This window comes from Myxocyprinus asiaticus, chromosome 7, assembly GCF_019703515.2.
Source record: "Myxocyprinus asiaticus isolate MX2 ecotype Aquarium Trade chromosome 7, UBuf_Myxa_2, whole genome shotgun sequence".
Taxonomy (NCBI): domain Eukaryota; kingdom Metazoa; phylum Chordata; class Actinopteri; order Cypriniformes; family Catostomidae; genus Myxocyprinus; species Myxocyprinus asiaticus.
Genome location: NC_059350.1, coordinates 55125499 through 55144141, shown reverse-complemented (window position 1 = coordinate 55144141; position 18643 = coordinate 55125499). Strand labels below are relative to the sequence as shown.

The 18643-nt window shown below is 39.2% G+C and overlaps 2 protein-coding genes across 4 annotated transcripts in view; both read right to left on the bottom strand.

Moving 5' to 3' along the window:
- Nucleotides 1-3874: 3874 nt before the first annotated feature.
- adprhl1 (ADP-ribosylhydrolase like 1) lies at nt 3875-14951 on the bottom strand. The gene is made up of 7 exons (XM_051702100.1): nt 14568-14951; nt 7205-7369; nt 6009-6134; nt 5777-5917; nt 5578-5705; nt 5322-5454; nt 3875-4964 (listed from the first exon to the last, which is right to left on the bottom strand). Exons 1-7 carry the CDS (start codon nt 14779-14781, stop codon nt 4807-4809), a joined length of 1065 nt encoding a protein of 354 aa, XP_051558060.1. The 5' UTR covers nt 14782-14951; the 3' UTR covers nt 3875-4806.
- A 1146-nt stretch (nt 14952-16097) lies between these two features.
- Nucleotides 16098-18643, bottom strand: part of dcun1d2b (DCN1, defective in cullin neddylation 1, domain containing 2b) — a 9138-nt gene continuing 6592 nt past the window's right edge. For all 3 annotated transcript variants that reach the window (XM_051702110.1, XM_051702109.1, XM_051702108.1), the window contains exons 6-7: nt 17304-17400; nt 16098-17206 (exon numbers count right to left, since the gene is read on the bottom strand). In XM_051702110.1, the coding sequence (XP_051558070.1) occupies nt 17127-17206; nt 17304-17400 (177 nt within the window). In that variant the 3' untranslated portion in view covers nt 16098-17126. The remainder of the gene's footprint in view (nt 17207-17303; nt 17401-18643) is intronic.

The following is an 18643-nucleotide window of genomic DNA, read 5'->3' as shown; positions in this document are numbered from 1 at the left end:
TCTTCATCTGTGGACTGGAGGCCTGACTCTGTTCATCTGAAAACACTGGTCTTTCAACATGACGTGAACATTTACTGGCTGTTTTCTTATAGTACCAGTCATCTTTATTATCATTAACCTGAGATTTTGAATCGCAAACTATTTCCTGTTCCATTAAACAATGACCTTTGACAGGTTTGTCTGAAGTTTGACCTCTTTGTGCATCGGTTGATTCAAGTATAACCTTACCGTTTTGTTTCTTAGTCTTATATTTTCTATCATTCCTGCTTTGAACCGTCACTAGAGTCTCAAACTTCTTCATTAGATTGGATAACACAGGCCCGTTGCATGAACGCTGCTTTTGTGGCCCAGATGACTGATTTTTTATTTCTCTGTTCTCTGCTGCTGCAAATTTGGCCACCATGTCTTGAACCCTGGAACTCTGTCTTTTCATCCCAGACCTTGAATCAGAGCTCCAGCCCTTTTTGTCTTTAATTTGTCGTGCTTTGATGTTCAAAGGGCCCACTTCCCGTCTGTGTGTGACTGCAGGCTTTGGTGTGTTCTTCAGAAACTTGGATCTGAGGAGTTGGAAGGAGGTAAGACGATGAGTAACGTTGCATACAGCTCGCCTCGTCTTCTCCTGAGATGCTGTGAGAAGGTTTGGTCGTTCCTGGGTTTGGTAAAGCAGGAGACTTTCCAGAATATCCCTGAGCACTGGATTCGTCGAGCGATCCAAGATGAGCTGTTTCAATGTTCTGTTGATGTTCAAAGTTGAGCTGATGTTCCTGATATTCAAGTCTTGATCTCTGTGGAATAAAAGGTCTTTCTGTGTACAACACCATCATTAACAGATTATAAGTACTTTATTTTTTCAATTAACAAGGCAAAAGGACGTCGTTTTTTTTTTGTAAGAAATGATCACTGTTTGTCAAGTTGTGCAAGTGTTTGATATGTACTGAGAGAGATTTAGATGTAGATCAGGTAGCGGACATTATGAATCATTAACGGGGGGTTTCCATTATTAATTTTTTTTTCTCCGCAATTTGGAATGCCCAATTCCCAATGTGCTCTAAGTCCTCGTGGTGGTGTAGTGACTCAATCCGGGTGGCGGAGGACGAATCTCAGTTGCCTCCACATCTGAGACCGTCAATCCGCGCATCTTATCACGTGACTTGTTGAACGCGTTACCGTGGAGATGTAGCGCGTGTGGAGGCTTCACGCTATTCTCCGCGGCATCCACGCACAACTCACCACGCGCCCCACCGAGAGCGAACCACATTATAGTGACCACGAGGAGGTTACCCCATGTGACTCTACCCTCCCTAGCAACCGGGCCAATTTGGTTGCTTAGGAGACCTGGCTGGAGTCACTCAGTACACCCTGGATTCGAACTCGTGACTCCAGGTGTGGTAGTCAGCGTCTTTACTCGCTGAGATATCCAAGCCCGCCATTTATAAACTTTTTTTAAATTATTAACATTTTCAAGTCTGTAAAGAGTGTTTTATGTTCACAGTGAAGTGATCATAGATGAGAGTCTAAATCAACTTTAACCTCTGAGCGTATAGGGTAAACATGCATAAATAGGACAACTAACTAATTCTTGACCTAAGTTTGAACTTAAATACTGGATAATACTGGTTAATGTGATTTTATTGTGGTAACTATGTAATTGCACAGCACTTTGTGGTTTTGAAAGTGCTTTATAAATAAAGTTGAGTTGAGATAAATGGGTTTTTCAGCATTTTAAGCTTTTCTGATGCTAACAAGCGTGATAAATATTTTTATTATTAATTATATTAATGTCAATTTATAGGGCTGGGTAAAAATATAGATTTTCCGTTGAATTGCAGTCTTCATTTGACCGATCTCAATATCAGTTCTTAAATCCCAAGATCGATCTTAACTCAATGCACAACCCTCTATAATGAGTAAAACACTCACATATGCAAATTTCACGGCATGCGAATATAATGGTGAAGAAGTTCAGAAGCGAGAACTTTTCACTGTGAGAGTAAAAGTTTGGTTTGATTCATCCTGTGTAATGTGTGTCCAAAGACGAGATCCACACAATCTATTTGTCATTGAATAATGTCTCTTTTAATATCCTTTCTGTTCTTTACAGTCAGTTGTTGATCACAAACATTTAATTCTAATCACACATAGTATGGATACAGTCAAGAAGCCATGCAACTCCACACTCATTAATATGCCATCAAACAAAACACTTCTGTGAGATGCTTGCTAAATTGACCCTATTCTTTTTTTTTTTTATCTCTCCCCTTTTTTCTCCCCAATTTGGAATGCCCAATTCCCAATGCGCTCTAAGTCCTCGTGGTGGCGTAGTGACTCGCCTCAATCCGGGTGGCGGAGGACGAATCTCAGTTGCCTCCGCATCTGAGACCATCAATCCGCACATCTTATCACGTGACTTGTTAAGCACGTTACCGCGGAGACGTAGCACGTGTGGAGGCTTCACGCTATTCTCCGCGGCATCCACACACAACTCACCACGCGCCCCACCGAGAGCGAGAACCACATTATGGCGACCACGAGGAGGTTACCCCATGTGACTCCTGGCTGGAGTCACTCATCACACCCTGGATTCAAACTCGCGACTCCAGGCGTGGTTGTCAGCGTCTTTACTTGCTGAGCTACCCAGGCCCCTGAACTGAAGCTATTCTTAACCTCCTAAGACCCCACATCCACATGCGTGGACATTACGTTTTGGCTTTGCTCTATGCTGTGCATTATTTCATTTAATTTAAACGGACTGATCTCAGTTCAGGAGACTCTGTGCTGTCAATAAAGGGTTAAACTTTTAACACACATAGTAATGTGACAAAACAACATGGCGCTGACCGCAGCGGAGTTTGTCTTTGGGAGAAACGCCAACAAAACTACATCTGGTAAGAAACCTCATTAAGTTTTTACATTTAAACCTGTTTGAGTCAAAAGATTAAAGTCTCTAGTTTCATCCGATATGCCATTTAAAAAATGTCATCGATTCATCGCGAAATGGCACGCTGTAAAAGACAATGACCACGTACGTGGACTATAGGCTCATTTTCATTTAAAATATCCTATATTTACTGTACATTATCACATTGAGAATTAATGTGTTCATCCAAAAGCTGAAAATGTGGCTTTCAGAGGCTTTATATGGAGTTAGGATGAAAATAAGGTGCATTTGAAACTGTTCTGAGACCAGTGCAGACAGACAGCACACTGGAGGTTAAGTCATTCACTAAATAGGGAGCAAGGGAGCATCCTATAGCTCTCTAAAATCTGATCAAAAGTTCAGTTTCAGGCTGCAGATGATGTTTGGATCACTCAACATGTTTGACAGACATGTGACAATGATAATCAGTACATAGATTCAGAATTTATAATGTATCATTTTATTTTAACATGATTGACAGTGATTGGATGATCCTGGACATTACTTTGAATCAGAATTAATTATGATCATTTCTGATGTAATGTCTGTAACGTCTTAAACACATGAATAATCAACACTCCTGGAAACATAATGAACAATTTTAAAAAGCTAAGATGTGACCAAAATGATGAAAAATGAGTGATGATAAAATAACATTTGAAAAGTTAATATTTTCCTAATGTACCTAGTTCCCTGTATAATTAATAGCATTAGCTGAGAGAGAATTTCTTTTGCAAAATTTACCTTTTTAATGAATAAGAATTGGAATCAAATCGAACTGAGAGTTTGTAAATCGTAATCGAGTTGAATCTGATCTGGAAATCTTTATCAATACCCAGCCCTATTAATTTAAAAGGTTAACAACAGTATGTAGGACTCAAAGCCTCAGTGCGGCACATTTAAGAGTTTAGTGCTCTCTCGTGTAAGTCATATGTAAAGTCATTTAGACACCTGAGATATCGTAATAACTGAACATTTAATTGCTGTATTGAAATGCTCACATGTCCTTCTGGTTTACCAGAAAATCACAGTTTTGTTATTTATTCACATATATTCCAGTCATATTCCTTTCAGCCATTTAAAGTCAACATGAAACGGCATGCACAACCTATTTTTACTCCTGATGTATTTCTGATTGAAACAGGATATTCAACGAGGAAAATGTTTTTATTGAATATTTGAAAATGCATTTATTTGACAACTTGGATCTTTTTTTTTTTTTTTTCTCCCAATTTGGAATGCCCAATTCCCACTACTTAGGTCCTCGCGGTGGCGCGGTTACTCGCCTCAATCCGGGTGGTGGAGGACAAGTCTCAGTTGCCTCCGCTTCTGAGACCGTCAATCCGCGCATCTTATCACGTGACTCGTTGTGCATGACACCGCGGAGACTCACAGCATGTGGAGGCTCATGCTACTCTCCACGATCCACACACAACTTACCACACGCCCCATTGAGAGCGAGAACCACTAATCACGACCACGAGGAGGTTACCCCATGTGACTCTACCCTCCCTAGCAACTGGGCCAATTTGGTTGCTTAGGAGACCTGGCTGGAGTCACTCAGCACACACTGGATTCAAACTCACGACTCCAGGTGTGATAGTCAGCGTCAATACTCGCTGAGATACCCAGACCCCCTGGATATGGATCTTTGTACGATTAAAGGAACATGCTTTAAGAAAGTAAATAGTCCATTTTGATTTCATGTTGACTTTAAGATTAGCTGAAATCCAAACACTTTATAAATGTGGGATTAACTCTCAGAATGTTAATACACAGATGAAGTGCCAGAGGATACTAGAAAAAGTAAAGTAGTGCTGATCAGTCTATGAATGTTCTGCTGCAGCAGCGTGTGGAGACGTGCCAGTGCCAGTGCCAGTGCCAGTGCATTACTTCTCTGCAGCTGCGGCTCTGAACAGTTTGGCTCCAAGATCTTCCAGTTTCTCTCGTTTGTCCAGATCCTGATAGAGTCCAGCAGGGACCTGATTGAGACCATAGAGCAGCCCGTACAGACAGCCGGCGATCAGACCTGTAGCACTACCCTCACCTAAAACATCAGCACATCTCTTATAGATATACAGTATATAAATATAGTATACATACACAGTTCATATAGAGACCCATTAACATTAAACTCTATGGATCCGCCTGCTGGTCCAAAGGGGAGGCGCTATATCGCGAAAAAAAATTATGCTTAAAACGTTAAAGTCTACGCATACGTAAGTCAGGCATATGAGGTATCATTTGGAAGCTTAGAATCAGAACTTTTCAGAGATAAACATTACGTCTGCATTTATGTTACTTAAAATAACAAAATAAGGCCTCAAAACATTTGCGTTGAAAATTAGCGTGACACATCATCTTCCTTTTATGGGGAACTTGTTGCATATGAACGGTTCCTCACCTCCGTGCAGCATGGCCCGTTTGCACAACTCCTCCCAGTTCGATCCTGCGGCGAGCAGAGCGTCATACGCGATCATGGGTGCATCATGACCTCTGCGCCCCGGACAGCCCTCTGAACTCCAGCGCTTGTACACCTTACAAGAAAACACTGAGACTTACTGAGAGAACTTTCGATAGTGTTTAACTCCAGTTCTAAGAGGTTGCTTACTGGCCCAAGTCAAAAGAGTTCCTGACATGTGTGTGTGTGTGTGTTTTACCTTATCTGTCTCTTCAGCATCATAGTGATCAGGGAATACAGGTTTGTTCTTCTCACACTCTTCTATTCCTCTCTCTTCAAGATAAAACTGCCACTTTGCTTCAAAGTAAAACCATGTCTCTTGATATTCTGGACAGCAGACAAGAAAACATCAGGGCTTGTATTTTCTTTTGAGAATCTCAAAGAGAAGTGATGTTCACCTGCCGTGTGTCGGATTGTTTTCTTGCAGTATTCTTCGGCCTTTGGAATCACAGTCATGAGGTCACGACCCCAGTTCACCACTGGCTTACCCTGAATAGCATATGATGCAAAGAGAGCCGTACATAGAGATCCCAGAAACCCTACAAAGATACAATGAAAGTCTCATTAGTATACGTGAAGTGTGCTACAGTAGAAGCTCTTTATGTGTTGTTGAGGGAGTTGTTGAGGCACCTATTGGGTGATTGTGGGTCATTCGGCCGGTTTCAATGCTCACTTCAACCAGGTTATCTAGCCGCTCGGGCTGCCAGTAACGCATGCCAACACACATCGCCTTAGTCGCCGCTCCATGACCAGAACCTACAGGTGAAGCAATATACACAAGCAATTGTCAATAGTAAACGGCATTCACAACCCATTTTACTTCCATATTGTATTCATTTCAACTTCTCCCTCCTTTTCTTTTATAAAAGCAAAAATCATTCATTTCCTTTCCATTAACTTTATGAAAGAACCGATTCACTTAAATGAGTTCCTAACACTAAATATAAGGGAATCGTTTATTGTAACCGGTTCATTTATATGAACTGTCTGAAAGAACAGATTCAGTTAAATGATTCCATTTTCCCAGCGCTACATGAGAGAGAGAGGATGGTTTAAAGCTGTGCGGCGCTCAAGTGAATCAGTGAATCATTTATGTGAACTAGTTCATTTACATAAACCATCTGAATGAACCAACTCACTAAAATGAATCAGCGTTCCCAACACTAAACATAAGGGAATCGTTTATTAAAACCGGTTCATTTATATGAACTGTCTGAAAGAATCGATTCACTTAAATGATTCAGTTTACCCAGCACTACATGAGAGAGAGAGAGGACAGTTTAGGCTGCGTGGGGCTCAAGTGAATCAGTGAATCATTTATATGAACTAGTTCATTTATATAAACCATCCAAACAAACCGACTCACTAAAATGAATCAGAGTTCCCAACACTAAACATAAGGGAATCGTTTATTGTAACCGGTTCATTTATATGAACTGTCTGAAAGAACCGATTCACTTAAATGATTCAGTTTACCCAGCACTACATGAGAGAGAGAGGACAGTTTAGATGAGTGTGTTTGATTACTCTCTCGACTCCATCACTGTGTTCACAATATAATGTGACAAATGAAGTGTTTTGTGACTCTACAGCGCTACTCGCTGGAAAATGAAGCTCATTACTGGAAAACAAACGACACTATTGTGAAAATATCTGAACTATTGTCACGCTACTGAAACATGTAGTTAAGTTAGAAGCGTCAGTACTTTTAATTAGTTACTCCTCAACACTGATCACATTTTCTAATAAAATCAGTGCAGAAAATGGCAAAAAAAAAAAAAAAGAAAAAAAAGAAATTGTAGTCTGCAGGCCTGTTTATAATGTACCTTTCTCATTGAATGGTGTGTGCCAGGCTAACAGGAAGTTGTTTGGCTTGAGGTTCACACATGCTTCGACAGTACTGGGGTCTGGAGCTCGACCCTGCAGACACACCATGACCTCCACATACAGCCGAACCAGTTCCCTGTACAGATCCTCCAGACACCAGTAATCTGAACAACACACATGACATCATATCAGATGCTTTGCTCATGAATATTAATGACATGATGTTTGGCCAGTAGTCTTATCTGACTGCTTACTGTTTTTCAGTAACGAAACTTTAAAAATATTGTCAAAAAGTGGGGGGCAACCTTAAACATTTCTATGAATAGTTCTACTCAAGGGCATAGATTTGGCTTGAACATTGGACTTGCTTGTTTTGATTATTGGGGGGGGTTACCTCCCTCCATCCCCCCTGGAATCTACGCCCCTGGTTATACTGGTTGCCAGTGAATGTGTTGTGGTTTCCCTCCACACTAATACATACTTGTGTGTTTCTAAACACACACATTTTCATGCCGTCACACTGCTTGACTATGTGTGGCATTCTAGACGAGTACTCATATGTCAGGCCGAGTCTGATTAGTGTTTATGTGAGCCAGGTGGATGGCATTCTGTGGGCATTAGTGCTCCTCAGGGACCTCAACAGAACCACCATCAGACATCTCGTCTTTCTAGTTGCCAAAACAGATGAAGGCCACATGGATTAGATGTAGTAGCAGACTGGAGACTATGAAGAAGATGGGACGGAACCCAGTTATGAGGTGTTACTGGGGTGATTATGCCTAGTGAACTCCTGCAGGCTCCACAGAATCATTGTGCAATCAGTACGTGACAGACCGTATGATTATAATTTTTAATGACCAATGCGGACGGAACACCATATTAAAATACTCTTGATAGAGTTTCCTGAAGCACAATTCAGTGGTGTTGCTTCTGAATCTACAGCGCGAAACACCGTGTGACCAGTGTAGTCTGATTCCCAAACGAATGACTCATATGAGCAGAACTCACATGAGGTCAGTAAAACCACTCAATGATGATATAAAGTCTTATATATGCAGTAGATAATGTGTCATTTGTATTGTTTACATTCTGACGCTAACACGCTATACTAATATATATATATATAAAATAAGTGCCAATTACACTCTGTTATTGTAATTTATGATGACACTGATACAACTGCAAAGATTGGTGTATAAAAGAGTGTTAATGGACAGAATACAAACAAAAGAATGATGAGAAGAGAGGCTTAAGATTTTCTAAAGGTTCGCCAAGATGAACTGTTACGAATCACCGAAACAAACTTAAAAACACCTTCTTTTTGGCCAGATTTTGTTCTAAATTACGTTATACATGTTCGTTCTTCGATTTCATATGAAGTATATATGGGCCTTTATTGGTTCTTTTAAATCTACACATACAGCACATCCAGTGTTGTCCGATTCCCAAACAAATGATTCTAATAAGCAGGTTCTTTTTGAATTTACAGTGTTAAACATACATTGTAAACATTTAAATGCAATTCCTTAATGAATGACTCTTATGAACCAGTTTTTTTTTTAATCTATAGTTCGACCAGTCTTATTCCAGAACAAATGACTCTTATGAGCTGGATCTTTTTAGTGAATCAAAAACATACAGCATGACTAGTTTTGTGTGGTTCCCAAACGAATAACTCATATGAGTCGTTCTTTTGAATCTATAGCGTGAAACACACGCCGTGAACAGTGTAGTCCGATTCCCGAACGAATGACTCTTATGAACCGGCTCTTTTGAATCTACAGCGTGAAACACACGCCGTGAACAGTGTAGTCCGATTCCCGAAGGAATGACTCTTATGAACCGGCTCTTTTGAATCTACAGCGTGAAACACACGGCGTGAACAGTGTAGTCCGATTCCCGAACGAATGACTCTTATGAACCGGCTCTTTTGAATCTACAGCGTGAAACACACGCTGTGAACAGTGTAGTCCGATTCCCGAATGAATGACTCTTATGAACCGGCTCTTTTGAGTGAATCAAAAACACGTCAGTCAGAGCGGTTACTGAATTAGTCTTAATGACGTGCAAATTATGACTTTTGTCAGATCCATATAGAAAGAAAGAAAAGATTACACACAAGTCACATGTGAGTTTTGTAGTAATCAGTGGATTTTTGTAAAAGAATAAATACATATTTGTTTTTATATATATTTAATATATAATAAGAACAAATTATTGGATTGCATTTCTGCCTCAAAAAAGTCAGTGTAAATGTGTTTTACAAGAATTATATTAAATGTATTTATGATTTGTAATATCTACTCTGTTAAAACGATATATTCGTTTCTTATTTCCAAATAATTCTTCCTCAGAAGTACACACACAAAAAGGATTTTTGCTGCTTGTTCGGTTTACTTTATTAGAATGTACTAAAGCAACACAATTCTAGAACATTATGTCACAACTTGATTTCATTGCATTCGATCCATTTAATCCATTTGAGTTGGAACTACATGACTAGTTTTTGTGGTGTTAATGTAGCATTGATGAAACTGGGAAGGGCATTTCCATGGTGCTGGATAGGGAGAACAAGTTTTGAAATTAAGTGTTATTTTATGCATTTTTTGAGCAAGATGAGAATAGAAAGAGATTTGTTATGTTTAATGTTGTGTATTTAAAAAGAGTGTCTGTTAGGCTGGAGTTTTGGGGGTTACGGTTGTGATGGAGAATGGCACGTGCTTCTGTTGAGGATGGCCCTTCACTTTCAAGTGATACTTTAGTGATATTTAGATGTATAAGCAGTTGCAATTACATTGACAGTGCAACAGTTTCACTGTCCTTACACTTGCTCATATGACATTTACTAATGATTAATAAAATAAATTAAAGGTGCTGTAAGCAATTTTAGCCGTTCTACTTCCACAAGACTGAGACGTTGATTTAGCCATGGCCCCTCTTTCCAAAACCCAGTACCTATACTGTTAAAAAGTGACACAAAGCATGTTCCCACGGTTGTCAAACACAACAGTAGCGAAATAGCGCCCTCAACTGACAAATGATGTGTCCGAATATGGCACTAAGCCTCAATAATTCACTGTAACTACAACACTATTAGAACGCACAAAATGAAAAATTGCTTACAGCACATTTAAGTTGGACCAACAAAATTAATTGACTAAAACCATCGTAAATTGAGTGTGATTAACCTAATGAAGTTGAGTTAAAACTACCATAGTACATTAAAGGTGCTGTAAGTGATTTTCTCATGAAAAGGTATGCAAAAAAAGTTCCTACTCCCTGAGAGATTTCACTGAAATAAGTGTCGTGAGATATCTCACCAGTCTCTGTGACGGCTCTAAACTCTGTAAACAACAACCTAAAATGTGTCCGCAGTCTCTGACACTTTCTGCCTGTCAATCATTTTGCGCATTCTCATAGTGTTGTAGTTGCAGTGAATTATTGAGGCTTAATGCCATTTTTATGTCATGTTGTTCATAACAGTTGTCAGTTGAGGGCGCTGTTTTGCTGCTGTTGTTTTTAACAACTGTTTCTGCTCGTGTCTGTCTCAATAAAGCTCATTTGGTATTGTTGGAGGGCGGGGTTTTGAAAAAGGGGGCGTGGCTAATCCAACAGCTCAGTTTCATGGAAGCAGAATGGCTGAAATCGTTTACAGCACCTGTAATTTGACCTAATCCAACTATATAATGTTGGCTCAATGAATATGACATGAATGAAAGACTTGGAATGCCCAATTCCTAATGTGCTCTAAATCCTTGTGGTGGCGTATTGACTCGCCTTAATCCGGGTGGCGGAGGACGAATCTCAGTTGCCTCTGCTTCTGAGACCGCCAATCCGCGCATCTTATCACGTGACTCGTTGTGCATGACACCGCGGAAACTCACAGCATGTGGAGGCTCATGCTACTCTCCACGATCCACACACAACTTACCACATGCCCCATTGAGAGCGAGAACCTCTAATCACGACCACAAGGAGGTTACCCCATGTGACTCTGCCCTCCCTAGCAACCGGGCCAATGTGGTTGCTTAGGAGACCTGGCTGGAGTCACTCAGCATGCACTGGATTCAAACTCGTGACTCCAGGGGTGATAGTCAGCGTCAATACTCGCTGAGATACTCAGGCCCCTCATTAAATTGCTTGTTAAAACTTTGTCAAATTCAATAGGGTAATGAAAGTGTACTGAAAGAATCATTAATGGAACCTCTATGGAATCAGAACTGTAAAATTCCTTATGATTCCCATCCCTACAGGAAGCACACAGGAGTGACTGTCATCATTTTAGCCCCCAGCTGTAGTTTGGTTTATTTGTGGTGGTTTTTTTCGGCAGTAAAATGGTGCTGGAATTTGGATAAGAAGTGGATCCCTGTGGCTGTCATCACGTCGCTTATGAGGATTGCAAAGGGCTTTGAACACAATCCACTGAGGAAGGCCATATTGTCCCAGCAGCAGGACTCGTTATTGTCTGCGCTGAGGATCACATTCACTCATGTCTATTTTAGGCCTGATGGTCCTGGCGGCTTTATGGTCTGGAGTGAAGTAGCTGCAGTTATAGGCGATTTAACATGCCCAGAAATGACGAGAAGGGATACAGACGGACTGACGTCTCACTGATGTCTGACTGGATCACTAAATCTCATGTTATTTATGACACTCGTGGAGATTATCATAAGTGCATTAGAATACAAATGGACCACACGGTACTGACTGACCCAAAGCCCAAAGCTCAATTCTGGTGCTGCAGTTTGGAAGATGAAAGGGAAATGTGAAAGGAAAGCATCCGTGCTATATTATGATCACTACACATTTCAGAGGGAGTTAATGAGGGATGTCATGGCCAGAAGAGCTTTAGTAGGTATTCATAGCTATTCTGAGAACCAACTCAACCAGCTAGATCTAACAAATGCACTTTATTGCCAAGTTTATAGATATCAATTGTAGATATCAGATATTCTTGGACAAGTGTTTGGAAAAGTCAGGATGGCACTTGATGCAATGCCGTTCACCTGACTGAACGTAATATTACATATGTTAGTGAGTTGTTTTTGGCCCAAAAAGTCATTCCAAACCTGAATGAGTTTCTTTTTTCCATGGAAGACAAAAGGAGATTATTAGGGACAGTTTCAGTCATGTTCTTTTATTGCTCATTATTGAAAGTGAATGGAGACTAACATTCTAAGTCACAGAGGTTTTGAACAACATGAGGGTGAGTTTTCACTTCACTGCAAAAAAATAATTTCTTGCTCAATATTTTAGCCATCATGACTTGAGGGTACCTGCAGCATTTCGGCACAGTGTCATCTAGTGGTCAGGAGATTTGAAAATGGCTAGTTTTGGCAAACTGTTTTTCTTGTTATAAGCATAAACGTTACTAAATTTTACTAGATTTCTCTGAAAACCAGACAAAATATCTTGTAATTTTGCTTCTAAAGTAAATGTGTCTTGTTTTAAGAATGTTTAGATATTTTTACTGGAAAACAAGACAAAAATACTCAGTAAGTAAATTATTTTTGCAGTGTTCAAAATAGATCAATCTGACTGAACATGAAGTTACATGCAGTAGTGGATCATTTTTGGGTGCAAACATTAAAGGAATATTCCGGGTTCAACACAAGTAAAATTTAATTGACAGCATTTATGGCATAATGTTGATTACCACAAAAATGATTTCGTCTCGTTTCTCCTTTTATTTATGTGTGTTCCAGTGAGACACTTACAATGGAAGTCAATGGGGCCAATTTTTGGAGGGTTTAAAGGCAGAAATGTGAAGATTATAATTTTATAAAAGCACTTACATTCATTCTTCTGTTAAAAGTTGTGTATTATATGAGCTGTAAAGTTGTTTATCCCTTTAAGCTCTGAAGGTGTTTTGAAATATTTCCTGTTTCAGTGGCATACCCAAAATTAAAGGCTTGTAAAGAAAATGTAAAAAAACAAAAAAACAATAATGATATAGATTATGATACATTCTGAGACTCTCAGCATAAAATTTTACATTATTTCTTTTTTCTTTTTCTTTTATTTGACATTATATATCTTTGGGTGTAAATAAGGTGGCTCCGAAAAACTGCTTTAGTTTTATTCCAAATCATGTCAATTGTATCTGAGAAAAATGTTGTTGATATGACAAAGCAATCAAAAGTTATAACATTACAAAAATAATTTATCATAGTGTCCAAAAACATCTCCAAACAAATAAAACATAATAATTGTACATAAGAACTAATTACACATGCAAACACAACAATGACTAAAGGTTTGCATAGCATGCAGACATGATTTTAGTAATGAGATTTCACAGAATGAGTTTCATTCTGTGTCATTTGAGTCATCATTGAGTCTGTATCATGTATTTGGCGCCATCTCCTGGTGGTCATATGTAACATTGTGCTTCATGTGGATTATCTAATGATCTATACATCTGATTATCTTGTGTGTGGACTCGTTTGAAAGATAATCACCTCCTCTAAATAATGGTATGTGATATTATGTTCCATTGATTTTTGGTGAAGTTATAAGTGAAAATGCAGCATATAAGCAACACTAACATAATTGTCAAAGCCATATACTTAGCTATTACTCACTATATTTTTGTCTGTGAATAAAACAAATAGGCTGGTTGTATTCTACTCTTTAAGAGCTTTCCAACAACATATGACACATGACTATTTGATGAGTTTGATGTTTTTACCGATTACAATAATATGTACAGTGCAAAACTATTAATATATTATCAAAACTGAACACTTCTGATTTGTCAGTAAATTTCAAAGCACTAGTTCAGTTTTGGTCATAATGTCTACATGCATTGTAAAGTAGAGCTTCTAAACTTTCAAACGATACCTATTTTGTGCTGGTCAAGACTGTAGTTATTAATATGTTGACAATTATTTATGTTTCTTGTGGGAAATATCTCAACTTAAAGGGTTAAATTGCTGTTTTTGAAGTTGTTTTACACAATCATGGCAACAAAGTTGTAAAATTGTTTAACTTCACACAGATGTGGTTAGTAAGTGATTTTATGACAGTAAAATCATGTTAACACACATATTGTTTACGTCTTGTGTCTATACTTTTGAAACAGTGAGTATTTTAATGTTTACAGATTGACCCCATTGACTTCCATTTTAAGTGTCTCACTGGAACACACATTTGTGCTTTTTTAAAGAAAAGGAGGGATGAGTCGAAATTAATTTTTGTGGTAATCAGCATTATGTCACAAATGCTGCCGATTGAGCTTAACTTGTACTGAACCCGGAAGTCTCCTTTTCCTTGTTCTTCTTAATCCAGTTCTAGCCTAAACGCTCTTCATACATTTCAGCTTATACTTCCAAACTCAATATTTCAACAATATTTAATTACCTGTGACAAGCGCTTCAGCAGTGGTCATGTGCATCAGGGCCCCGTCACTCAGGGGCCAGTTATCTGCATCTAGTTTCAAGGCTCCAAGACCTCCAAGATCTGCGAGTTCCTTCTGGATCTGTGTCCCTGAGATGCACGATTCCCAGCGGCCTTTCCGATACCCGAGAGCATCTCCCACTCCTCCAAGAACCATAGCAGCCTGGAACTTCTCCATGATGGGTGCTGAAGACCCTCAAACCTTGAATGAAGCTCCTGAAGCAGTCTGATGTTGACGTGACCTTCTTCAAGTGCTTGAAGACCACAGAAACAACAGCTGTGTATGTTTGGTGCTATACCAGCACTGGATTTACAAGCCCAGCCCTCTGTTTACTTGACATGGTGTAATGGAGGGCTTCTCTTCTGAGCTCACTCCAGACGTTATCAGCAGGACCAGCGATCAGATGTCTCCTAAAAAGGCAATGCCCATGGCACCAGGGTAAGAGCGGCTCTGTCATCTGTATGAGGACCACTTGTATCACCCCTCCCTCAAAGATGGGAAAGAATGGCATATTACAGTCCCAGATGACAGCCAGTGTTAAAGCACCATCACAGAGGGAAGAGATCATCACTGGAGATCCACTGATCTCATAAAATCAAAACTGATGCTATTTACTTTTTTAATACATATTTATTAGTCTGTTTTTTTAATTGTGGACAATTCTGTGTTGTATGTTTTTCTAATGTTTGTCTTTGTCATCTTTTTTTCCCCCATCAAAATGTAATGAACTGCTCCAGCCCTGAAACGACTTACCTATTCTGTTGACATCATCAAGCCCTCTTAATTCTCAACCATTCCTCCAACCACCTGTCTCCAATCTGGTATGTAACACCAGAGCAGTAGCGGTTCCAGCTTTTGTACGGTGCCCTGGGCAAAACATGCTTCAACATGCCCCCAAAGTTTTTGACTGGGGGGGGGGGGGTTCTGTGTGGGTGCCTCGTTCCATCCCCCCCAGCAAGATGCCACCCTGGGCAACTGCCCATGCCTAAATCCGCCACTGCACCAGAGATTTCAGCAGCATGAAACATAAAGCAAAACCACTGTAGTCTGATTCCCAAACGAATGACTCTTACGAGTCGATTCTTTTGAATCTACAGCGCAATAGATGCTGCGCTTCCTACAGAATAAATTACTTTTATCAACCCGTTCTTCTTAGTGAATCAAATAACGTAAATCATTTTGTCATGTCTGACTTGAACCAACATGATTAGTTTTGTTGTTATAAGTGGTAATTAAAATAATTCTTCACTAAAAGATTCATTATTGGAACCGGAATTGTGAACATGAACTTGGAATTAAATGTCCGCTTCAGCCTGTATTAAAATCTTTTCTTTAAAGAGTGAAATTTGACAGTGGACATTTGGTTGTTTTCTTAAATAATCTTTATTTACACATGTATTAATACTGATTTAATGAGTTGAATTGAACCATATTTGACTTAATAGTCAAAACACACAACTTGATGTGATGAACAGCACACAGGTACAGTGAGACAGAGAATACGGTTGTGTTTAATGGAAATAATCGAACCGAATCGGACACCTTTGAACTTGGTCGAAACGTGCAGTAACAGCAAACACTAATGTGATCTCTAGACAACAAACTGCAGTTTCAAAAAGCTAGATATGATGGGTTTGATTTATCAAAGTCAAACCAAAAATGTGAACAGGACAAACATGGATACTAGCAGAATTGTCTAGTGTTTGAACGACAGCTCTGCTCTGATTTCTTTACGTTTATTTCATTAGATTCTGTAGGATCATGCGAGTCGTGAGACTTGCCGAAGACTTGAGTAAAAACAATAAAAGCAACGATGGGTTATGCAACTTAAACATGGAAAAGCAAATATGTTAGTCCATATAATAAATGTCTGTTACGGTAACTCTTGCGGTTCTGCTGCTGGTGTGTAGCTACATGTTATATCACAACTAAACATCTAAGTGGATTTTGTCATATTTGCACCCCTGAGTTAAAGGGGATCTTTACACTTTCAAATGTTTTTGTCTTCACATGAACTCAAACAGTTTGCTTAAACCTCAAAATAAAACGCAACCATTACATATGAATCGTCAATATGACACTGAGTAATTAAAGCCAATCTTCCTAGTTCCTTCTTTTTTTTGCACCACTTAATACTCTGTATACATTACAAAATAAACCACACATGCACAATCTATTCTTCTATATAATATATCGACCATCATGGGCTTCAACATGCTACTGACTGATATGAAAACACACGCCCGTCATGACATGTATGTTAGTTTCCTTTGAGGTTTAGACACTTTATATTGAGGCTAGATAGTTTTCAAGTTTCATGGTCAGGCCTGCATCACCGTCACCCTCTAAAGGCATGGCAGAAGAAGCAATCTGGGTTTTTCCAGGACAGTGTTGTTCAAACCCTCGCACATTTTAAAAGATCTCTGTGTTTACTTTAAACATTCTTTTAGATTTTTTGCCTTTTTATTAAAAGAAGTTGGCATAGAGAGACTCCACCGCCCTCTCTGAGAGGCAAACAGTCGTTATAGAGTCTGGTGATTTCCTGCCATGACGATCGGCCGTGCAAATTCCACAAAGTCATCTATCAGGACCGGCCATGCACCTGTAATGTGAAAACGCAATCCGTCAGTATTAATTCTTCAATCTGGGAATGGAATCTTTTTAATATTTCCTCTAGTTAAATGTGCAAACAGGCTCACCCTCCTCATCGTAGTTTGACATGTCATCTTCAATCATATTTCCAAAGTCTAGAAGCAGATTCCACGTGTCTTTAGGGATGGATTTTTTGTGATGCTCCTGTGATGATAAGAAGATATATTAATCTAATCTAATTCATTGAATTCTATTCTTCATCATACAGATTAAGGCCTGCAGCCGATTACAAAGCTTTTCTTAACTTAACCCTTTAAGCTCTGAGGGCGTTTTTAAAGATTTGCTGTTTCAGTGGCATACCCGACAAAAAAAACCCAACAAAAACAAACAAGGGTCAAGTGTTTGGTATTGTAAAGAAACCTTTTCAAATTTTTTAATGATATAGATTGAGACATTCTGAGACTCTCAGCCTAAGAACTTTTTTGTAACTTTATTTCTGTATTTTTCTTATTTGACATTATATATCTCTGGGTGTAAATAAGGTGGCTCCAAAAAAACCTGCTTTTGTTTTGTTCACAATCATGTCAACTGTATCTGAGAAAAATTGTGTTAATACGACAAAGCAATCAAAAGTTATAGTATTACAAATATAATTTATCATAGTGTCCAAAAACAACTCCAAACAAATAAAACACAATAACTGTACATAAGAACTAATTACACATGCAAACACAACAGTGACTAAAGGTTTGCATAGCATGCAGACATGATTTTAGTAATGAGATTTCACAGAATGAGTTTCATTCTGTGTCATTTGAGTCATCATTGAGTCTGTGTCATGTATTTGGCGCCATCTCCTGGTGGCCATATGTAACATTGTGCTTCATGTGGATTATCTAATGATCTATACATCTGATTATCTTGTGTGTGGACTTGTTTAAAAGATAATCACCTCCTCTAAGTAATGGTATGTGATATTTTATGTTCTGTTTATTTTTCATGGTTAAAAGCGAAAACGCAGCATATAAACAACACCTGTTTATATGTAACATGTATGTCAAAGACATATACTTAGCTATTACTTGCTATATTTTCTTCTGTATTTTCTTCCATTAACATATGACACACGACTAATTAGTGTGGGGGGGGGGATTTTCTCCCAATTTGGAATGCCCAATTCCCAATGCGTTCTAAGTCCTTGTGGTGGCGTAGTGACTCGCCTCAATCCGGGTGGTGGAGGATGAATCTCAGTTGCCTCCGCGTCCGAGACCGTCAATCCGCGCATCTTATCACGTGGCTTGTTGAGCGCGACATATAGTGCATGTGGAGGCTTCACGCCATCCACCGTGGCATCCACACACAACTCACCATGCGCCCCACTGAGAGCGAACCACATTATAGCGATCACGAGGAGGTTACCCCATGTGACTCTACCCTCAATTGGGCC